The sequence below is a fragment of the Corvus kubaryi genome, unplaced genomic scaffold (assembly GCF_017639235.1).
Source record: "Corvus kubaryi isolate FWS band 111438036 unplaced genomic scaffold, C.kubaryi_AGA036_p1.0 71, whole genome shotgun sequence".
NCBI lineage: Eukaryota > Metazoa > Chordata > Aves > Passeriformes > Corvidae > Corvus > Corvus kubaryi.
The window spans coordinates 16,562,374-16,585,114 of record NW_024582059.1 but is presented as its reverse complement, the minus strand read 5'-3'; the positions used below and the strand labels follow the sequence as shown (position 1 = coordinate 16,585,114).

At 39.9% G+C, this 22,741-nt stretch overlaps 1 protein-coding gene across 8 annotated transcripts in view; it reads right to left on the bottom strand.

The window, feature by feature from the left end:
- The window catches only part of MAPK10 (mitogen-activated protein kinase 10), a 148,721-nt gene that overhangs the window by 28,527 nt on the left and 97,453 nt on the right, over positions 1 to 22,741 (bottom strand). For 7 of the 8 annotated variants that reach the window (XM_042049472.1, XM_042049469.1, XM_042049473.1 and 4 more), the window contains 3 exons: positions 21,715 to 21,853; positions 20,606 to 20,771; positions 17,381 to 17,452 (listed from right to left, as the gene is read on the bottom strand). In XM_042049472.1, the coding sequence (XP_041905406.1) occupies positions 17,381 to 17,452; positions 20,606 to 20,771; positions 21,715 to 21,853 (377 nt within the window). Of the gene's footprint in view, positions 1 to 7,680; positions 7,753 to 17,380; positions 17,453 to 20,605; positions 20,772 to 21,714; positions 21,854 to 22,741 lie in introns of all 8 variants that reach the window. The other variant, XM_042049470.1, reaches the window with a different exon arrangement.

The window sequence follows — 22,741 nt, the reverse complement described above, 5'->3', positions numbered from 1 at the left end:
TTGAATCAGTTCAGCTGTCTGTTGCTCCAAGCAGGATCAAGGAAAACGTGTCAACTATTCACAATAGCATCTGTATGATTTAAGACAAAAGAAGGGATCTAACCTAGATTTATTAGCTTGCCTCTGGCACTAACACTGTGGCATTTAATAACATTAAGATGGCCATGCAGAGTTACAGCAAAGATTTAAGAAAATAGATCGAAAATGTGTATCTCTTGGATGAAGATTTATCACTGAGGCCTCAGGTTGCCTCAAGCTCCCCAACCACCTCTTTGCAGCCTTATACTCTCTTAAGGATTGTTCTCCTTTGCTTTCTAAAGTTCAAAAGTAGTTCAAAAGTGTGGATTAAGAACCAGTGTTTTGTTCATTCAATTGGCCTGTAAACCTCAGTTAAATTCCTGCAAATTTCCAAACAACTATAAGGAAATGGAACTTGACTGTAAGAGAAAACTTACAATACTTCTCTGTCTCAATCAGAAAATATTAAAAGCATTTCTACAGTGTACAAAGTAGTAGCTTGTATTTAAAAAAAATAATTTAGACAACAAATTATTGTCTTCCTACCTAGCCTCAAAATTGTAATAATTTTCCTTTTTCCTTCTCATGACATGTCTGTGTAAATCATACTCTTTTCTTGAACGAAGAATTATATTTTGTTAAGTTCAAGAGCAAGAATTTGCAGGAGGAGTTACTGTTTGCCTTAGGATGTTTTAGTTGTACTGTGATACAAATAACTTAATCACTCATGTTTGTTCCCCTGAAAGAGGAGCCTTTTTCTAAAATCCACCTCAAGCAGTATCTGTGGAGTGTGATGTGGGAAACACGAGTAATTCTGCCAGAATGCCTGTTTATATCAGAGCAGTTGGAATTGTGCTGGACGGTGGTGGTGCTGCTGGGGATCATGCTTCCCTGTCCAGCATACTGGACAGCACTTTCTCCACCTATTAAGCAGCATCTCTGTACCAGCTTTGCTGGACAGGAGCAGAATTTGCTTTTCTGGATAAATGTGCTGCTTCAGGAGATAATTAAACTAGGACATGTCAAATCTTTCTTTTGTTAAGGCAGGCACAACAAAACCAAATCAGACACAGAACATTTTCTTTGTAACAGACAGACAGGGGAAGATCATCTCTTTTCAACCTAAAAACCTTGAGGGAACCACCTTCCTAATTGTCTTCTCCTTAAGTATACATATTCCACCAACAAAAACTAACTGCTCCACTTCAGGCAATTTTTGATGTTCGTAATTGGTCTAATTTAGAATAATTACTATGAGTGGCTCTGCAGTTCCCTCCCCAACATCGAATTGTGGCAACAACTGCAAAGTTGATAGGTCAACTTTTTTTTTTTTTTTTTTTTTTAATTTTAATTGGACTTTTCTTTTTAAAATAAATCTGCTAAAAAAGACACTAACCAGCATCGCTGTGGGAGACATCAGTGTCATATTCATATTTTTTCCACAGTCCCACAATTTACATATTGATGCCAACACAGTTTACAAAAGGAAACCCACACAAAAGGAATTGAAAATGCTACCATCTGACAAGACAGTAACTATAAAGCATTTTCTGTTCCAAGGTGAACACTTTGAGAAGGATGTGGCATTTGTAAAAATGAAACTGCAACAGAAAATACAGTGCAATGTTCAGAATAGTAATTGCTATTTATATGGTATAACAGAAAACGTGGTGATAACAAAAATAACATGTAGCACAAATAAATTACTTCGGAAGATTACCATTGATCATTCAGGAGTTAGATAGCAGTGTTCATTGTGCAGATGCCATTAACATTTTGGATGCACATCTATGACTCTAACTAAAATTTTCAAGTACTATTTCTTTTAGCTGGTATTTCATTCAGCTGCTGAGCAGCTGTGCTTACACAGCAGCAAGCAAATCATAAAATCATAGAATGCTTTGGACTGGAAGGGACCTTAAAGATCATCTCGTTCCAAGTCCCCTGCCATAGGCAGGGATATCTTTCACTAGACCAGGTTGCTCAGAGCCCCATCCAGCCTGGCCTTGAGCACTTCCAGGGATGGGGCATCCACAGTTACAACACAAAAATGTTAGAAGTGTTCATAAAAGCCACCTGGGAGTCTGCTTATGAGGTAGGATCTTAGTGATACAGCACAATGCCAAAATAAGTGTTTCTGCTGCTACTGTCAGTGAAGTTGGTATGGGCTCACAGTTTGCTTCTCTATCTCAGGTGTACCTGTGACAACTTGGGATATGAAATCCAGAACAGACTCCTCAAGCTCAAAACATGGAAAACAAGTTCCTGGAAACTGTAGGGTTGCTCCTTTGCCTGAATCAGGAGAAACAGAACCATTCTGTATTTTCATCTATGTAATTATTCAAAAGCTCCTTTTGCCCCTTATGAATGAGTTTTTACAACAGTTAACAGTTACTCAACTTCCCAGTGTTTAAAGAAGGACAAATTTTGGCCTTGAAGTTCAAGAATATTCAACAACATACACCATTCTATATATTCATGTATCTATCAGTCTGTGTCAGCTGAGTCAGCTCCAGCAACCCTCATCTCGGTCTTATTCTACCAATCTTTTACATCAATTCTATCTCTCCATTTCCTCTGACTTCCAAGAAGCAAAAGCTGTACACATCACTCAAAGGATGGGAAGTCAGCAAAGAGAAAAGGCTAAATAAAGAGGGAAATAAAAAAATCTTCATGAGAAAATATAATAAATTTGCAATAGAGCAGTTGTCAAAATGCATGAACTGAGTTGCATTATTGGATAGGAGCAAGTGTACTCATTTTCCTTATATTTACATACAGATGGCAGGTTTTCCAAGATAAAATTATAAGCTATTAGCACACTGTCAAAGTTCACACAATTTATGTTTAGCACAAACATTTCTAACAGATTTACATTGCTGTACTAAAAATAATTAAGTAGGCAATGGATAATCTTTCATCCATTTAATAGTATTGGGAGTGGTTTTTCACAGCCTGGGCACTCATTTTTTTGGTGGTTTCTTCACAAACATCACTGTTTCCATGGAACCACTTCTCATTGAGCATGGATGCTCACAGAAAAACCACACTAAAAAATTACTTTTCAAACAGATCATAATTCTCATTGCAGATTTAAACCAGAATTTATTGTGCAAATACACAAAGCTGCTTTTCATAAGGAGTTCATGACATCTAACTGCCAATAATACCCTGAAAATCACAAAATGCTGTTTTGCTTACTGTTGTAACCATTAAATCTGTCCTTGTTTTGGCAGGTAAGACCACAGTAGACCTCTGCGCAAAATTTCTGCAGTCTCTTTTTCCATCAGTTCAGTTTTCCTGCCAAAGAAAAGGTACCAAAAAATCAGTTCTTAGAAGGTTTGCTGGAACAGTTCCCAATAACCTGTTCTCTTATGTCAGAACAGTCCCTGCATCTTCTGCATAGAGCAGAGAAAGCCTAAGGGTAGTTATTGAGATCGTCTGCGATGCCTGCAAAAATAATTTTGCTACTAATCCTAGAAAGTACAAACCCATCTAAGGTCCTACAAGGGTACTGATGGCTTACGGTTTTTCAGTCTATTTTCTTCAGCTCACACTGGTCATGTTCTTCAATTTCTAAGCACTGAGTCTCAACACAAGGTCTGAGGGAGTGAGTTTTAACTCTGTGAGGATCTTTAGTGATCTTGGCAGTCTTCTGAAATTTAGTTGTCCTTCCTGAGTTCAAAAAGGCCCCATTTATCTTCTGAATTCCACAATATGGCTTTGAAGCTCTGCCTAGCAATTTTTCAGCAGCTCAGCTGAAGTATAAGCTCATCAAATCTGTTGATGGCTGGAGAACTTCCTCTACAAACACATCTGCTGCCGCAGCTGGCACTGGCTGAAGATTTCAAGAGCTCTGGTAAGATTGATGCCTAGCAACTTCAGGGAGAAATTTCACAGAATCACAGAATCATGTTTAGGTTGGAAAAGACCTTTAGGATCACTGAGTCCAGCTGCAAACCCAGCACGGACAAGACACCACTAAAGTCCACTGAAGGCTGCCTGGACTGCAGTGATCACACAGTGGTGGAGTTTGCAGTCCTGAGCGATATGGGTCAGGTGAAGAGTGAAGTCGGGACCCCGAATTTTTGGAAAGCAAACTTCCAGTTGTTCAAGGAGTTAGGCAATAGGACCCCCTGGGAAACTGTCCTCAGGGACAAGGGAGAAGAACAGAGCTGGTACATCTTTAAGGACACTTTCCACAGAACACAAGAGCCGGCAATCCCCTTATACCCCAATCCCTACAACATGCAGGGCATGATTGCAGTTGTAGAATAAGGTAGAATAAGGCTGCATATCTTGTGCAGACATACACTAAGAGCAGCTGACATCACACCTCTCTGCTGAATATATATTTGTCTCCCTAAGCTTTCCCAACTACAGGATTTAAAGGCACCTTCATCCTTGTCTGCCCCAAATGCCTGCAGCAGTTAAAAGAAAATCTGTAACTACCACTTTCACAGCTCACCAGAGGACTACGGCAGCTTCTTCACTCCTCCAGATCATTTATGCAGCAGTGAGAAAAGAGTCTCCCTCATCAAATCTTGAGGAGAACACGTGGAACAAGAGTCAGACTCACAGGTACAGCCAGCTTGTCGCATTGCTCCTGAGGCAACACAACGCACCAGGTCACCATTTTCTCCTTGCTTGAGGCACAGTTACGTGCAAGCTTCATGCTAATTGTTTTTTTTAAAAGCAGAACTACAGCTGTCAACATTGAAATGAAGTTTCATATGAAATTAAAAAAAAATAAGAAGGAAAAAAAGAAAAAGCTTTAGCACACAATTAAGTGCATCACATGCATGCACCAAGAATGGTAGAGAAACATGAACATTTCAAGGATCAGTAAAGACCATGAGGATTTTGGACACTGCAAATCATTCTTCACAACTGGGAGTTTAAAAGAGAATAGAGGTGGCTTCTGTTCTCAGCTTCACCCCAGTGATTTCAGTGAATTCAGATGGACTATGGGAGTGGAACAGAGCTGCAGCCTAGCTAAACACTCCACTCTGCACTTACTCAGAAGGATTTTCTCCTTTTCTGCTTCTGAATTTTGCTACTGAAATTTTTAAAGTTAGCTGATGGACTATTTCGTTGTGTAAACAGTAACAGTATCAAATGACCTAGACTCCTTAACCACTGGAAAATGGCAAATAGTAGATTTTGCAGTCAAATATATGACTGACAGTGCATTTCTCATGAATACTCAATCTTTCAGCTTCAAAACTGCTTTTCATGGTTATTTATGCATAAAAATTGACACAAATTGTATTAAATACTCTTCAAATCACAGTGTGGATGTGAAATGAAGCACTGCCTGTTAAGAAAAAATTGCTGGTAGCAGATTCTGGTACACCACCAGGCTTAACCCATTTTATGTCAAGGAGGAAACTTTTTTAAAGAAACGGATGTTTAATTACTCTTGCTCCTGCATTTAAATACATCCTTAAGTATGCTGCCCTCGAGCTCTGAGGGCTTATAGTCCCTGCTGATGGAATTATTCAGCTGCCCAACTCCATCACTCGTCTGAAGAAATAATCTTTTTTACAGCAATGCTAAGCATTTTCTGTGCAGGTTTAAGGCAGACAATGCCACGAGTTCACGAATCTCAGCAGGCTGGGTGGGAGCTTGCAGCTTCCTGACTGGTTTTCAGCTGCACAGATGGGCAGGGAAGCCAGAAGTGCTGAACCCCTGCTCGTGGCTGCTCAGCAGCAGGGAAGGGGTCTGGGGGATGGATTTGGATGAGAGGTGACTTTGAGGAGCAGCTTGAAAGAAAGCAATGGCATCGTTCTCTGTCCATGGAATAGGCACTCATGGAACAGCAGAAGAAAAGCAGAGCAGTACAGAAAACGGAGTGCAAGTTTAGCAACGTATCATAAATAAAAATGAAGAACGCGAACTCAGTTACAGGCCAATCCCAAACAAATCAGCAGCTGGTAATGACAATTTCTGTGGAGTTATTGCAATAATAGAGCACACAATGGTTTAATTATAGAGGCTTTGCACAAGTTCTTTTTAACAAGCATACAGCTGTGTCAAAGAAACCAGTTTTTGAAGTGCTATTTAAGACATATTCAATTATTTTTGGACTTATTTGGGGACATCTTTAAATGTTAGCTTATAAAATGTAGGTCTGTGAACATAAAACGAGTTCTGACTACAACACTGAGGGATGCTCACCCCACAGTCTGACTCCACATTCACAGGAAACAGAAGCACAGCAAATCTGGAGCACAAATAGGTGCTAACGATTTCCATTAACACACAGAAGGGGAAGGTTTTCTTTCACATAGGCAGAGGAGATGTGCTCCAGATCATACAAAACCACAAGCAAAGTGTATTGCTCATTTCAGTGTGGATATGCTAACCCAGCACTTTGGACAAAAAAATTAGGATCTAATTGGACAAGGCTGTGAAAATATTAATGATATAATTACCTTTCATTTCTTTAATGCTCTTCAGATGATACTTTTTCCACATTTTGATCAAAATTTTGAACCCTTTGAAATGCAAATGAGGTCAGAAGTGCTGAAGTGAACTGGTAAGTATGTGTATACACACACATACACACACACACACACACACACACAAGTGTACATGCACACATACTCAGAGAAAGTTACACAAACATCAATAATGCCTGGAAACTCCTCTGTTAACTAAGTACAGAACTTAAAATAGAAGGCAAATATGTACACAGGCCATGTCCATTTCTCATATTCATGATTCTATGGACAGTAAAAGACTAGAGTTAGACCAAGCATGTCCTGACATCAGTTACTGTTATACACAGGAAAGTGTTCCACAAGCTGATAAATACTAAAGTGCATATTAAAGCTTTAGTAAAGCATGGAACAAAATAAGAAATATGGCTGCCGCAGCCCTGAGTGCAGAATGGTCTCTAAGGGAAACAAACATATGCCTTGTCTGCTTGTCCACTGATTTAGTGGGTTTATCTGTAAATCACTTCTTGTTGATGTCAAGAATATATTCTGCTTTCTCATAATAGCTCTATGTACTTAAATAAAAGATGACAGATCCAACAGTTTCCCAAGAAACTTCCAGACTTCTGAGTTATTAAACTACTACCAAGTGACAATTTTAGTCTTGGGAAGAAGTTGTGTCCAAACTGAAACCATTTCCTACTTTTGTACTTTTATACCACCTGAAGAGCAAACAAAGCAAATAAGAAGCTCTGTGAGTCTATAACAAATAAGCATTTCTATGATTCATGTCTGAGTTAATCAGAGATGCAGAAATGCATGTGAAACGCAGAACCTCTGACATCTCACCCTGAGGTAAGCAGTGACTTGTGCCTGCCCTGCTACCACCTTTAAAAAACTCCCTCATTTATGAAACATACCCCTCCCACACACCACCCAATTAATAAAGAGACATTCATAACAACAAAACTGTGGTCACTGGCTGCAGAAAGCGATTCTGATAAACCGTGCAGGATGCTGTTTTCCATCTCCTCATGCTGTACTTACTGTGGCAGTAATGGTCTGTTGACATTTTGGTTTGCAGGGATTTTGCAGAGGGACTTAACCGAGCTCTTTGGTGCAGAACAGAGGTGTGTCAGCACTAGTCTAGTGGGAAGGGACTGGAAGGGATAGGGTTGGAAGTACCTACTGGGGCCAGAATGGCTGCTAGGAAGGATACGATCAGTGCCAGGAAACAACACAGCACCTTTAATCATTTCTCCCATGATGCACCCTACTGACCACATGTCAACTGAAAACAAAAATGAAATGAAGGTAAACAAGAAAACAGGAACAGAACAACAAATAAATGAGAAGACTTATCCAATCATGCTATAGCACAGCGCCTGCAGACACAGACCTGCCTCTTGTTCTCGGCGGCTGCCTTTCTGCCTGAGCACACAAGTTTCATGACAACAGAGCAGGTCTGAGAAAAATAGACTCCAGCAGTTTCCTTTTCCCCAGTGTGGATGAAAGACAATGCCATTAAATACAGAAACCCAACTGAGACCTGCGGCTGGCTACTGTGTCATAGTACAACTTTGTAATCAAAATTTACCAATTAATTTTGGTTTTTTCAAGTTTTCATTTGTATTCATTACCTAGGTTTATGATGCTTTGTCTTGTAAATGAATGCTGGTCTCTGTATTCAATAAGGATATGCAAATTGCTATTCCTTTATCATTCCAGCTACCAGAGATCCATGCATATTTTCACAAGCTGAACTGCCAGAAGCCACAAAAGGAACTTGGGTCCTTGTGAAGACATATCCACCACTTATTCAGGGTTATGAATAGAATTTTTGAGATCATTCAACTCCAACAATGCTTGCTTTAGGGCCTGTTGGCTCACTTCCACCGAATCTCAGTGAAGCCAGCAGTCCATCACAGGGATCTTGAGAATCTCATAAGATTTCCATTTGCCATGATAGGAAATGGTGATTTCTAAATAGGCCAGTTGAGACACAGAAGCACTGATCTGTACCTTCTGCACCGAAATTCAGAGAAAACCAGGGGCCTATTTACCTCCTACAGGGAAGAGCAGTTCAGCTGGGTTAAACAAAGCTCACCACAATTTACACTGGAGCACAAGATGAAAATCAGACTCCTTATGTCCAGCACAGGATTAAGGTGGCATTTTCCCCCATACTGATTCCATGTAACCACATTACCTCTGCTGTCCTTGGTCTATGATAAGTCATAGGGCATGAAAGCAAGCACAGGGACAGACTGGTGTCTCAGGGCCAGAAACTGGGGAAAAATATGAAAGCATCATGCTGCTTAGTTAAATTTACTCTTACAATTTCATACTGAGCAACAGTTAAAAGTGCATCTGACTTTGAAGGCAAATGTCCTATCTGTGGAAATCTTAACATGCCTGGGTCTAAGGTTCCCTTGTTGCTTTATTTAGCATATGAAAAGCTTCAACACTGCACAATAAATAAATCAATAAACAAAAACCAAAAAACTAAAGAAAAGGCTACTTATTTGGGAGCAATAAGCAGACCTAGAGATGCAAATTACTGCTGCTTTCATCGCAAGCTAAATGGCATGCAAAATATCAGGAAAAGATAGAGCAAGCAGTTGTTTGTTCGTCTGTTATTAATTCCTTTTCATTTTCAGAGGCTGCCTCCTGACATCACTGCTCTATGCTGTGCTCCAGGGGGCACACACACAAGTTGAACTAGTTACTTACTAAACTGCAAACTGTGTAAAATCAGAGATGATTATTCCCCTCTACGCCTGAGGTTTCGGGAAGGAAGCTCTTTGAAAATTTCCAAATCAGAAGGAGCAAAGATAAAGACCTAAATATAAACAATGTCCCAAGAGCCTTCTTGACTGCTGCCTCTTTTTCACCTCCTGAGGCAATTAGAAATAAATCAAAGTGAAACCAGGATTTGGCTGCATGTTTAGAAGTAGTTAGATGGAGGTTAGGAATTTCAGCACATGCAGCAGCAGCTGTCAAAAGCCCCAGTCAAGGCACTGAGACTTGTGCAAAGCTCCAGAAAGGACTGCAGAGCAGAGATCTATGCCTTGATCCCCTGCTTCCTTTAGTCCAACATCAATCCAGATGTTGCAGTCTGAGTAATTTCACTCCTACACGCATCAGAAAAAAAACAAGCACACCACAACCTCTAAGCATCTGCATTCAGCTCCAAAGCACTGAAAATTTACACCTGGTAAAAGATTTTTTTGTTCAAATGTGAGATATTCACAAATGCTGGCAATGCTACACCAACTCATGGAACATCCCTAAGCTTCAGTCAAGGGCAGGCTAACTTCTAGAGACAGATCTCTGCATGATTCAAGATAAAACTTCAGTTTAGCAGCTATTTACCTTGATGTTTTAAGATCACATGAAACAGTGTTAAGGAATTCAACCTACAACTTTTCAAGACCCTCTGAAGTGAAACTGTTGAGATTTGGGTAGCCCTTGACAAGAAGTCCACTCTCCATTGGAATAGCCAGGTCCTGGATTACTAAGAGTAGGGGATTTTTAATTTTTTCAGAATCTCTACAAACTTGGTTATTGCACACTCTGGAACACATTCTTGAATGTGTACACATACTTCAGAATATGAGTGAACTTGCCAAAGACACCAGATGCCACCCTGGCATAGCCAGCTTGAATAAGTGCTCACCAGAAACCACATGCAAGTGTCTTCCTGAACAAAGAAAACATTTTAACCATACAGCAAATCTCTGCTGGGCCATCTCCTGGTTCCGATATCCCACCAAACAGGTACTTCCTGACCCAAACGAGTGCTTGCTCATCCTTCCAGATTTCAGATTCCCTCCAGCAGAGATACAGAAGGGCCAGAAATTGTAGAACTACCCAAAGATGTTTCTATATGGAGAGAACCCAAGTAAACTTTTTGTAGACACCTCCCTGGTGACTCTACATTCTCCTCCTGCAAAACTGCACATTCTCTGGGACTTCACAAGACAATGAGAGAGTCTGTAACTGCCCTTGCTCAAACTACCATTGAGGTGGCTCTTCAGTCATGCACTCAGTTACATCCAGCTGTCATTCAGTGAAAATTGTGACATTCAAATTAAAATTCATTAAATGCAAGCCACAGGACACTCTGGAGACCAGAGATGCAGGCATAGCTGAATAAGCTTTGCTGTCTTTTCCAACCTCATGGGCTGGTTCACACTTTCTGCCCAGAGCACCAGTGAGAATACCAAACATCCACATTTGTAATAGCTCCTGTTTTAGTGATGCAGGAATTGCCTTTCTGCAAGCTGAAAAGAGATGTTCATGTCCTCAAAAATGACTGAAGAAGATAATGATAGACATATTAATGAAGCAAATCATGATACCTGTTTTACTTGTGTAACTGTAGGCCAAAATATTTAGCACACAACACTGCTTGGCAATGGCTAAGGTGTAAACTCCAGTAAAATGCCAAGGCAGCTGACTATGCCTGTCACAACAGCGAGCTTCTCTCTCCAAATTCTCCTAAAATGGACAGACACCTTGCTGGGCAGGACCTCTCTTTACCTCCATCTCTGTTTTGAGTACTCCTGTAGATCTGTACTGATGTCTGCTCTGAAGAACCATATATAGGCCCTACAGTAGCCTGTATTGGATACTGTACCTTGTTTTTACAGGTTTTTCTGTTATTTCTATGCAATAAAAAAAAAGGACATGGTTTATAAAAATGAGTGGTAATTCTCAGCAATACATGGGCAAAGCTGCTTTTTTTTCACATGTTCCAGATACCACAGCTACAAAAACTTCAGACCTGCCAATGCCAAGGGAACTCTGTGATGTGTGGCACTCCCAATGACCATTCTGGAGATGGCTCAAACACTTGAAAAGTATTAAAAGACTCCCCAAACCACTAGACCCTTATCTCCCTCAATTCTGGCTAAATCATGGCAAACTCCCAGTTTTGTGATGTTCCAATCTCCTTGCTGAGACCTTGCTGAGATAATCATAACCCTTCCCTTAGTGCTTGTATTTATTATGTGCTTGAATTTCAACATGTTTTAACAAGGGCTTGCTCAGCACAGTATCAGATCAATCCATTAAGATTTCCTGTGAGTTCTTCCTTTCTAATTTGAACCACCACTTTCCACATGATGTTACGAAAACCTCAGTATTTCTCAATACCAGTAATAAGTTTCCTAAGTGTTTGAAGAATTGCCTTAGTGACTTTTAATTTTCTTCCTACCAAACACCATGGAACACAGTTACTCTCCTGACAGATGCTCTATGGAACCAAAAGAGAATTGCCACCATTTTACAAGGGTGAGGCTTCAAAACAACCTATGAATTTCTCTCTTTTTTTAAACTCTCTGTGACCCACTGAGTGCTCTGCACTGGAGCAGGCTCCTGGCTCTTAGGTCGCAGTGCCAAACAAGTGCTAAAAAATGACTGTTAAAAAATGACTGAAAAGGGCACGTGAATCCTGAGCAGCAAGCTCAAGAATGAGTGGAGGCACAAGAGATGGCTCAAGCCATTCCCTTTCTCCCATTTTCTTTTGAATATAAATATATAAAAAAACCATCACAGTAAGAGAGACCTACAGAGAATCTTGCCAAGTAATGGGAAACAAACTACTCTGTGTCTAACAGACCATAGCATTGAAAACCTATTTTCCAGATCCTTCATTTGCTAGCTTCAGGTCCTCTTTTTAGCTTATTTTACATGTTGACTTTGAAGTATCTCTTCCCAGGTCTCAGAGAGTATTCAAGTACACTTGTGTTACTTCTTCCAGCAGGAAACCCACAGGTAGTCTCTCTTGCTACAGTACAAACAGATTAGCAGATCATTTGAGTACACTTGTATGTTTTCATATCTGGAAGAGGAATCACAGAATAGAATCACAGAACGTGCTGAGTTGGAAGGTGCCCATAGGATCAACGAGTCCAACTCCCAGCCCTGCTCAGCACACACCAGGAGTCACACCCTGTGCCTGAGAGCTTTGTCCAAACACTCCTTGAACTCTGTCGGGCTTGGTGCTGCGACCACTGCCCTGGGGAGCCTGTTCCAGTGCCCAACCACCCTCTAGGTGAAAAACCTTTTCCTGATATCCAACCTCAACCTCCCCTGACTCAGCTTCATGCGATTTTGAATGTGCTTCAGCTCTTTATTTTGATCCTATCCAAATATCTGCATGCTCTTGACAAAAGGCACTTCAGTACTGTTTTGTTCACAAGTTCTAAATTCTCTGCTCAACTGTTCCAGTCTATCTCAGCTCAAGTTAGCACAGCTGCCATCAAGAAAAAGCTGACTAATGCCACAGGAAAAAAAACAACCAAAACATTTGAGACCATCCAATTTTGATAGGTGCCAGAAAAGGAAATTAAAACTTGCCTTGGTTGAAATTCATACAAGGCAGCAGTGGGTGCTGAAAATCTTTTAGGTGAGTGATGGGAAACAAGCAATGGATTATCTTCACTGTAGCACCTGGGACCTACTCCAAGAGCCACACAGATGACAGACAGCATGGGGGTTTCATGCTAAGGGTAAATTACACTTTAAACTGTTGGAGTATGCATATCTGAATTTTAAAAAAGAGAAGAATGGCAACAGCCAAATTATCCTCACATCTAGTTTGAAGTCTCCTTGAAACAGACCTCATCTCATATAAGCAAGCTTTAGGAAAAATCCTGAGTCAAAAACCAAATACCCAGGGAAGAATAATCCAGGTCAACAAAATCCAAACTTAGCCATCAATGCCATCATAGCTAACACACAGTTAAGCAGCAGGCTAAGACAAACCAGCTGATCCCACCTGGAAAGCCAGGCCAGTCACACTTAAGTGTATCTTTTAAATAATCCTGATGCTAGTTGCTGGTTTTGATTTTTTTTTTCTTTTTTAGGACAAAACAAGCCTTAAGAAAATACTACCCAGAACAAGAAAAACAACAGACTGCACTGAACAAAAGTGCTGAAGTTTTATTATACTGTAGTTTAAGAAACTACCCCCAAATATGCCCTCAAAACACTAAAATTACACCCACTAATCAATGCAGATCAAATGCAAAGACAAATTCTGCTAATGAGTGGTGGAAAGGCAGCACCTTTTCCTAAAAGACTTTCTTGATGCAAACCTCTTTTCTCAGACAATAGAACTTTCTGTCAAATGCCAGAGAGCATGTCTTAATCCCACCACTCTCAAAGACAGCTGGTGGGCAAGGGAATTTTTGAAAATCTGGCCACAAAAAACACTAACTGCATCTGTTAATGCTGACTTCTCTTCACAATCCCTTTTGGATATTCATAATTACATAGAAGAAAGTTGGAATTTTTCTCTCTTGCTATTTTAATAGTATTTTCTCTTTTGAATGTCTTAGACTTTAAGCTGCTTGTAGTAGGAACTCTGCTCTCCATATTTACCGTGGAAATTCAGGCCTAGCCAAACTTAGGACACTTGGCTGTTACCACAATATATTTCTATGACTAAATCACTGTTTGCCCTTTGATCTGCTGAAGGACTCACACATGAACTTGCTATAGCATCATCCTCCATCTTTTCAGTACTGAAAATAAATGCTCTGATCCTTCCATTTTCCCCACTAAGTCATGTGTGCCTGCGGGACATCGCTGTGGCCTTGGCAGCTCAGATCTTAATAAAGCTGTCTCACCCGAAAGCATTCATTTTGAGTTTTTCATTCTCTTCAAATAAAAAAACAGAAATACATTTCCAATCCTTAAATTGAAATCTTATGAGATTTTGAAGATGTTATTACCTAGAGGGGAACCAGCTTTGGGGAAAGTCCTGGGGTTTTCTAACATATTTCCAATGGCATCCAAGAGTTTGGGCAGTTTTTAGTCGCTTGCATTCTTTCTGATTTGACAAAAGTGGAATAAGCATCAAAGAAACACTGAGCAAAAAACTCAGAAGTGGACTACAAAAGCTTACCGGAACTTGCCAGGAATATTTTGGTCTACAAATCCACCTAGAAAGGTGGATTTCTTCTCGAGAGGGTCTGATTTCTAACAAGGAAGTTTTCCTGACAGCATTTCGAAAAGTCTGCCTTAGCTGAATAACAAGGAACCAGGGTACCTGGCAGGCAATTTCTACCCAGTTCTCTCCAGGACACTGGAGGCTGTTCTTACCTGTCTGAAAACCAGCTGTAGTCTATCCAGATTCCAGAGATTTCTCATAGCAGCTTAAGAGAGAGTTTCTTACTTACATAGATGAGAGGTTCTGAAATTAATCTTCTCCATGTTTTAGTGTCCATGAAGACTTTAAAAATGAAATTTCATTTCAAGTCAGCCTCACCTGAGTGCAATGGTAACTCAGTGGGATGGTTTAGGTGAGACTAACTTTTAAAATATTTTCTTTCCATAAAACTTGGCAGCAGCTGTGAATTTTTTCTTAGATGTATATTGTGCCACACACAAATGTTCCTACTCCAGACTAGAAATGAGTAAGCTTATATTGATAGCAAGTGCACACAGTAGACAGGCTTCTGAATGACTAAAAAGAACTGACTTTTGTTCATTTCTATACAGACTTGCCTCTTTCAGCTAGAAAACTCTGCTGGAAAGCCTTAAGTAGCCCAAAGGAAGTATGTAATGTCCTTCTGTGAAGTTTACCTGCAGCTGCACAAATACTTCTCCAGCTCTTCCTGCACCTGGGAGGGAAACTAGATCCGCTCATCAACAGCCATGGAGGGGTGGGAAATCATATGGACCCATACACAAACCAGTCTTTCCAACACTGACAACTCATTCATGGGGTCAAACTGGTTAACAAATGAGTACTGACTTGGAAATGAACATACAGATTTTTTTTTCTTTTTTTCTTTATTTTTTTCTTGTTTTTTTTTTCAAACTTCCCACTCACCTGAATAAACCCACCATTAAAGCATGGTAGTAACTGTGACCTGGCCCACATCCATTCTATTTCAGGATATGGGATTTCCAATGATTTAAAAAGTAGGACTATCCCACAATTTACACAATATTTGCTGCAGCTGTTCAAAAATACAGTTGTTATTTTCAACTGATATTGAAATGTTAAAAAGGGTTTTAAAAATGTTTTACTGCTATCCCTGAATACAAGGCTGCCACAAGAGACTGTTTTCACAGCCAGACAGAAAACAGTAATTTTCATGTTTGAATGGTTTTTTTAAAAAGCTACATTATTTAAATTATATAGCATTAGTTCTTTTTCTAGACATGGGCAGAAGAACTTATCTCTTAATTTGTTGTAAAAGGAGACCAACCCATTAACCATGCTACTGTGCTTTTACCCTGAAATCACTCTTTGTATGAATTCTAATTGCTTATCTAAAATCTCGGACTTCTCTCTGAAAAGATTAAATGGAAATATCCTCATTATTTCCAGCTGAACCTCAAGTATATTATAGATAATTTAGTTTTCTCTGAGTTTTTTTTTTTAAGAGGAAAAGAGTGCGTTGTTTGGAGGGAGAGTTCCGACAGTGTTTCTGAGGTGGTGTTACCACTGAAACATAGCGTAACTACCACACTGAATTACAGGTCCTGGGAAGGCTGGGAGCTGCCCTGCACTTTCAGGTTACAGCACAGGATGGGCGTGCAGCCAGCTCCTCATGCTGCAGGGACAGCTCAGCACCTCTAAGCATCTCAAAGCTACCCACTAGTAATAAAAAACCACCATTTTTACTTCCCTGCCATGTTTTGCATCCAAGCCAGTACAGTGCTGCTGTCACTCCCTCAGCAAACAGGAGGTACCTGCTGTCCCCTCACCTCCCTGTTTGAGAAATAGAACTGCATCTTCACTGGGCCACCAAGCAGAGCTCAGCTCTCAGAGAAAGTTGACAGAGCTGTGAAAACTGGACAGGGAGGACCCAACTCTGACAAACACGACAGGAATTACTCAAGAGTCAGCAAAAAAAAAATTGTTTCCATGGCTGATGTCTGTGAAAGCTGGGTTTTCTTCACACCAACTGCCAGTGGGTGCGGATGCCAGATTTTCATGGTGCCTTTCTGCCAACTAGCTGACAACAATATGCCTTCTTGTTTCCGAAAGTGGAGATATGTTATGTTGCCTCATTTCATTCTGATGGGCAAAATACACACTACTTACATTTCCAAGCCAGCACGGGCAGGTTGCCTGGCTTAGCCTGTGATAAGCAGGGGGCTAAGTAGACACCTCTTCTTTTGTTTTCATTTTCTAATATTGCTTTCACCACCTTGGAAGGGGTAAAAATAATATCATCCAAGACAAGAAAAATGAGATGGGAGGGATATACAGTTTAATTGACGACACAGACCTCATGCAAGCAAAGGGAAGCCCATTTTTAAATCAAGAGAATCTGATTTCAGGCCAATTTGGAAGCCACAGTAGATAAACGGTTGCCTTAAACTGGGTGAGTCAAATTCTTCATTTTGTTTTAAAGAAAAAAAAAAATGTTGTATTGACTCAACACCGAGCCCATACAGCATTGAGATGAATCCAAAACCATGATGCATTAGCAAGCAAAAGATTATGATGTCACCACAAATGTTATGAAGTCAATATTTCCAAAACACAAAAGCAGAAAAACAGATTTACAGGAATGAGATGGGCCAAGTTAGGACTTTTTTCTTTTATTCTTATTTTTCTTTTGAAGAATAGTAAATAAAGCTGTCCAATTTGCCATCATAATGCTTGTTTTCTATATTGCTTATTGACATGACATAAATAGTATATAAAATGGAATGATTACAGGTTTTAGAGCAACTTAATTGATGGAAATAATTCTGTACATCTGTTTTTCATTTTTAATTTTGTGTGTATCTGTAGTGCGCTATTTTCATTTAGCCATACCTCTGGGATTCAACTTTTTGCTTCTATCTTTACAGTCCTGGTATAGTCATTTTATGGTAAAAGGGATGGGGTGGAGGAGAGGAACAAATAATAGGTGAAGCTGCAGCAAATGGCACAAGGATACAGTCCCTTCCTGGAAAGAGGATTTTGTGGCGAACCATTTCTCCCATAATGCATCCCACAGACCATATATCCACTAGAACAGCAGAGACAGGGAAGTGAAGAAGGAGGAAAAAAAAGCAAAGTTAACTACGACATTTCACTCCTAAAGGAGGGGAAAAAGAGCAGGTTGATCAGAACAGTACAGTTTGTTTTGTGGTTTCGTTGGGTTTCTTTTTCACGTCTCACCAAAGGCTAAAATAAGTAACTAAATAAATAAAAGCTGTGTCAGTTAGCTCAACAGCAGTTAGTAACAACAGTGGAAAAAGTTTTAAATCAGCTTTTTGGGTAAAGGTCCAGAGCTAGCAAGTAAAGATCAAGTAACAACTGCACAGACCCATGGTATGCACTAAATTTATGGTTAAAAAACAACTCTTTTTTTTTTTTTCAGGAAAAAAACCAAAGAAAAACCCAAAAACCAAACCAGATAATGATAATCTGGAACGAATCCTATTTGCAGAGTTGCTAGACTTTGTCCTCCGGCTCTGAGTCTCTGCAGCAGCTGACAAGAGGTTCCAAATGGAACTGCTCACACAAGTAAAGGCCATATGGACAATACCACCCTTAAGGGTTATTTAAAACTCCTCTTTCAGAACCTGTACTTATGTCCTGTCTATAGGTACCTATCTAGGTGCATCTGTCTGTACCTACATACCTGGAGAGAATGACCTGAGTGGACTCTGTTTTGTACTGTGTAGGTACTCAAAATAAATGCTAAACCAAAAGCTCCCCAGGACAAATATCAACAAGACTAAGAGCATTTCCTGTTCCCAATCCTGCAATCAGCTCTTAAATGCAATATGCACAGTCACTTTTTCTGCTTGACATGGATAGGGTGTTTTTTGCCCTTTAAGTCTTTCAAGAAAAAAGGCTGGATAGATAGTGACACAGTACACACAGAAAAAAAACCAAAAAAAACAACCCTGTCTTCCACATTAAGAGGGAAAAACTGCTTTGAAATGCTTTAAAAGACTCTGTTGTTTCTGAACCTGAAATTCTCATTTTCTGGTCATGTTTGACCTACACAACCAGTTTTCTCCTCTTTTTCTTCCCCTTTCTTGACCTTCAAAAGCAATCCAAAACAAACCAAAGAAACAAACAAACAACTCATTTCTTGGTAAAACAAAATAAAGGTGAAATGTTCCATTTGGGAAAAGGAGGGTACAGGTATCAGGGGCATGGGACAGCAAAAGCATGCCTGAGGCAGTGGGAGAGTTTTCTTCATAGTGACAGTTTTGGGACCTTCCACAGAAGTGCAGCAAACTGGTGATAATTATGCATCTTTAGCCAACCAAGTGCAGAAAGAAAATGAAAGCAGTGAACAGTCCTTATACAGGCAGTGTACGTAGTCAGAGGGGGAAAAAGTAGGGGAGCTTCAGTAATGTGGCAGCACAGGCCAGAGCAGGGAAGCAAAGAACAACCCTTTCCATTGACTTCCTTGGGAGCTGGGTCAGAGCCTCCAAGCAGAGCAGCTCCTCTGACAGCTGAGCTTCATTTTCAGATATTTTGTTTTCTTCCTCTCTTTATTTTGGCTTTGTCCAAGTAAGACAAGATCATTCATCTTAAGCCAGATTCATTGCCCAGGGAAGTCAAAGGAAGTTCCTGTGTTAACTTCAATGGGCATTTGATCAGGACCCTTGGATGTGGCAAACATTGGAACTTTCCCAGCTGTGTACTTCTTCACAAAAGTGTGTCTAACTTTTTCTTGGTGCAGTTTTAATCATGTGAAAAGCAAATGCTCTCTCTGCCCTTTCATGGACAATAACAACAATAATGGTAATCATCTACTTAATGTCTGGAGGGGAAAAAAAACAACAAAAGAATTAATTTGACAATAGAAGAAACTCTGGATATTGACTAAGGAACTATCTAAAGTGTTCTAAGTGTCACTTAGCAAAAATTTCAAACAAAATACTTTAAGGAATATTATCCCTTTTTTCAGAACTTATTCGCTATACGTAGACTCTGCGTAATAATCCTCTACATTTTAGTCTTTTGTATTAAAATTTATACTTTAAATTCATAAATATTACAAATAATTCGTACAGGGACTTGCTAATTTCAGAAGATGTTGTGGGATTATGCTTTTAGTTGTGCTGAAGCCATGGATTCGGCTCCCAAAATCAGTTTCACTGCCCTTTACAGGATGCAGTTGGCTGTTAGTAAAAGTTCTCCTGCAGGTTAGCCAACCTCCTCAACAAAAATTAAGTAGGACACTTTTTAATAAATTCCTGGTCTTGAAGTTTGCTGTATTTGCCATCAAAAAGTCTCCTCAAACAGACAAGTTACATCTTTGACAGCAAAATCTGAGTTATAGGATATTCTTCCCTTCCTACCTGGTCTACCTGGCACTCAGATGCAATTCTCAGTTTTATTACAAAATGAGAACAACTTAAAAAGCTTTCCCTTCATCTTCTGCAAAATTTGAGTTCTTTCTTACCTGCTTCTCCATAGCAAGCACCTGCTTTTCACAATCTTTCCAAGAACCAACATCTTTCTCTCAGACTATTCAGAGCACTATCCTATTTATTTCTAGGGAGATTACATACAAATTATATGTTTGTTTCATTTTTGTTCTAGTTTCAGATTTTTCCTCTTCTCTGAAATTCTACTTTCCACTAAAAAAAAACAAACTCAAACTGCAAAATTTGTACCTAGATCTTGACAACATGAAACTTGTTAGCAAAACCTGGGACTTTTGTCAAATTTATCATGAAGAAGGAATTAATTCCTGAAATTCAGATCTAACTCTGGATTTAGAGAAATTCTGGAAGGGCTAAGTTTTGCTATTTCAGCTTGTACTTCTTGTTCCCTCAAGTAATTCACAGACTCAGACTCAAATTTAGAACACATCACTTGTTCAGCAATTCCAGTGGTTCCCACACTGTTTCACAGCCACAGAAGCCAAAGATATTCTGGTCAGAAAGCTCTTACTGTAGCTGTTAACTTCAGCCATAACTCAGAACAGGTTTCTTATTGCTCTGCAATCCCACCCTGATAAATTCAGCAGCAGTGCATCCCAAATACGTTCTGTAGCTGCAGTTCAAAACAGCAAGGAACTGCTCTAAGTCAGGCGTCATTTCCCATCTTTTCCCGTTACGTTTCCTGTCCCTCCTTTGGGTCTCCCATACAGTGGTGGAGGCAGACCTTGCCCTTGAGGTCAGCTGGTGCAGTGACACTGCAGCCCTACCGTTCTCCTTGTAGCCCATTCCCAGGATGACCTCCGGTGCTCTGTAGTAACGTGTCACCACATATGGGGTCATCATGAAGCTAGTGCCTGCAGTCCTGGCCAGTCCAAAATCCAGAATCTTCAACGTGCAGTCAGATTTTACTACAATATTACTTGGTTTTAAATCCTGCAAAAGACAGTGAAGAAAACATGTGACTGTCTTTTATAAAGTAGGCTGATACTTCAGGTCACCCTTCAAATACTCTTTCATTCTTCTGACCCAGTTACTATCAGAAATACTTGTAAATAGGCAGGAAAAGCTTGCTATTGTTTCTCTAGAAAACTGTTCTACCTCGGCATAATAGGGGGTTCTACCTGGATAACAGGAGCCTAGTGGTGTTAAATTAATTGCATTTAGCAGATCAAGAAACAAGGATTAGTATCAGAGCACTGTTTTGATTAGATTATTTTCTTTTAATGCTGTGAGCCTGATAGAGACATTCCAATGGCACATGTGGAGATACCTTATTGCTTCATTTATAGTAATTCAACTGATCCTTTGCTGGATGACTATCTGGAAGCCAAATCTATCACCCTGTGCTAAACACATGACATGCCAAGAAAGGAGACCTTTATAGAACAACTACTTTGTAACCCATTTTATCAGCCTTTCTTTTCTTTAGGGAAACATTTTTTCATTTTTTTTTTTAATGTGGAAATCCCAAATTAGTAAAAGCTCTTTTCAACAGAGAAGTCAATTCAGGGTATTTTCAATCCATTGAGCATTCCCTCCTGCTCACAGTGACATGACCTGATCCCCTCTGCTATCAACTATCACACATTCACAGCCAGGTACCACATCCTTACCAGGAGCAGTATTGGTGTGGAAAAGCAAAATGAGAGGATGCATTTAATATAGACTCATCAATCTTTCCATTTCTTTCAGCACATGCATAAATGATAGCAAATGCCAATTCCATATCCTCTGACTGACTGTGGCTCTTATGTTTATATTCATTGTACTGGGAGATAGGGCTTTGATCCACAGTACACAAGAGAGACAAGTGGCATTTAAAGTCTTCACGATCATTTCATATTATGCCTTAAGTTTTAAACCAAAGGCCCCTTACCCTGTGAATAATTCCTGCAGAGTGAAGATGCTTGATTCCACAGAGCATTTGGTACAGTAGGTAAGACATTCGCTCATGGTCTAGCTCCATCTGAATGACCTGGCACAGGTTGGCATCCATTAACTCCATTACCAGGTAGCTGAATGGAAAAGCAAAGCCACAGGGTTATTTTCTTTTGTTGAAGACAAATCACAGCATAATCTCAAATAAGTAACAGTGCCTTTTCTTGCTTCAAACTTCGCTTTATTCCTGATGACTGGGAGTAACACAGCTGGAGACTGGGCCCACTGACAACAGTACCATGGTGGAGTTTGTATCTCACTGCAGAGACACCACTCTTTTAGCATCCCAGGAAAACTGGGGGATTATTTGCCCTTTCTTGGTGCATTCCCCATGACAGAGACCTTACCCTACATGGGCAATCTGGCAGCACAACAGAAATGTAAAAGCCCAAAAGACCCACAAACACCAAATAACACAACTGCTCGGCCTTCGGCCGTTGCAAGGATGGCTACCACAGTACACGTAGGAATCTGAGAGAAAGAGAGGTGTCTGAGGGGGTAAAATATGTCCCCATGAAAAATGCCTCCAAAAATCCTCCTAAGATTGCATGACTTCACAAAATTCTCATTACAATTATTTGGTTACTGCTGGTAACCAGACTACAGAATAGGAACACATTTCCATGCAATGTATACAGAACATGGGAGAGATAGGAAGATAAAATGAGAACATCTATATAAAACACAGAATACTTAAAATTTCATTCACAGCAGTTCATAGCAGGAACAGTAGTGGTTGTGCAACAGGGCAAGTTTCCAACAGAGATGCTGGTTGTATTCTACACCCACTCCTAGCTCCCAGACAACTACACAGTCAAAGGTCATATCACAACAAATATGAAACCTGGTATTTTTCACCCTAAATGGTCAAAAGAGCTCTCAATATGGAATTCAGAATATTTTTCTATCCATTCGACTCATACAACCTTTTCTAGATGGGGTTATAACCTTTGTATTCTGCTGAG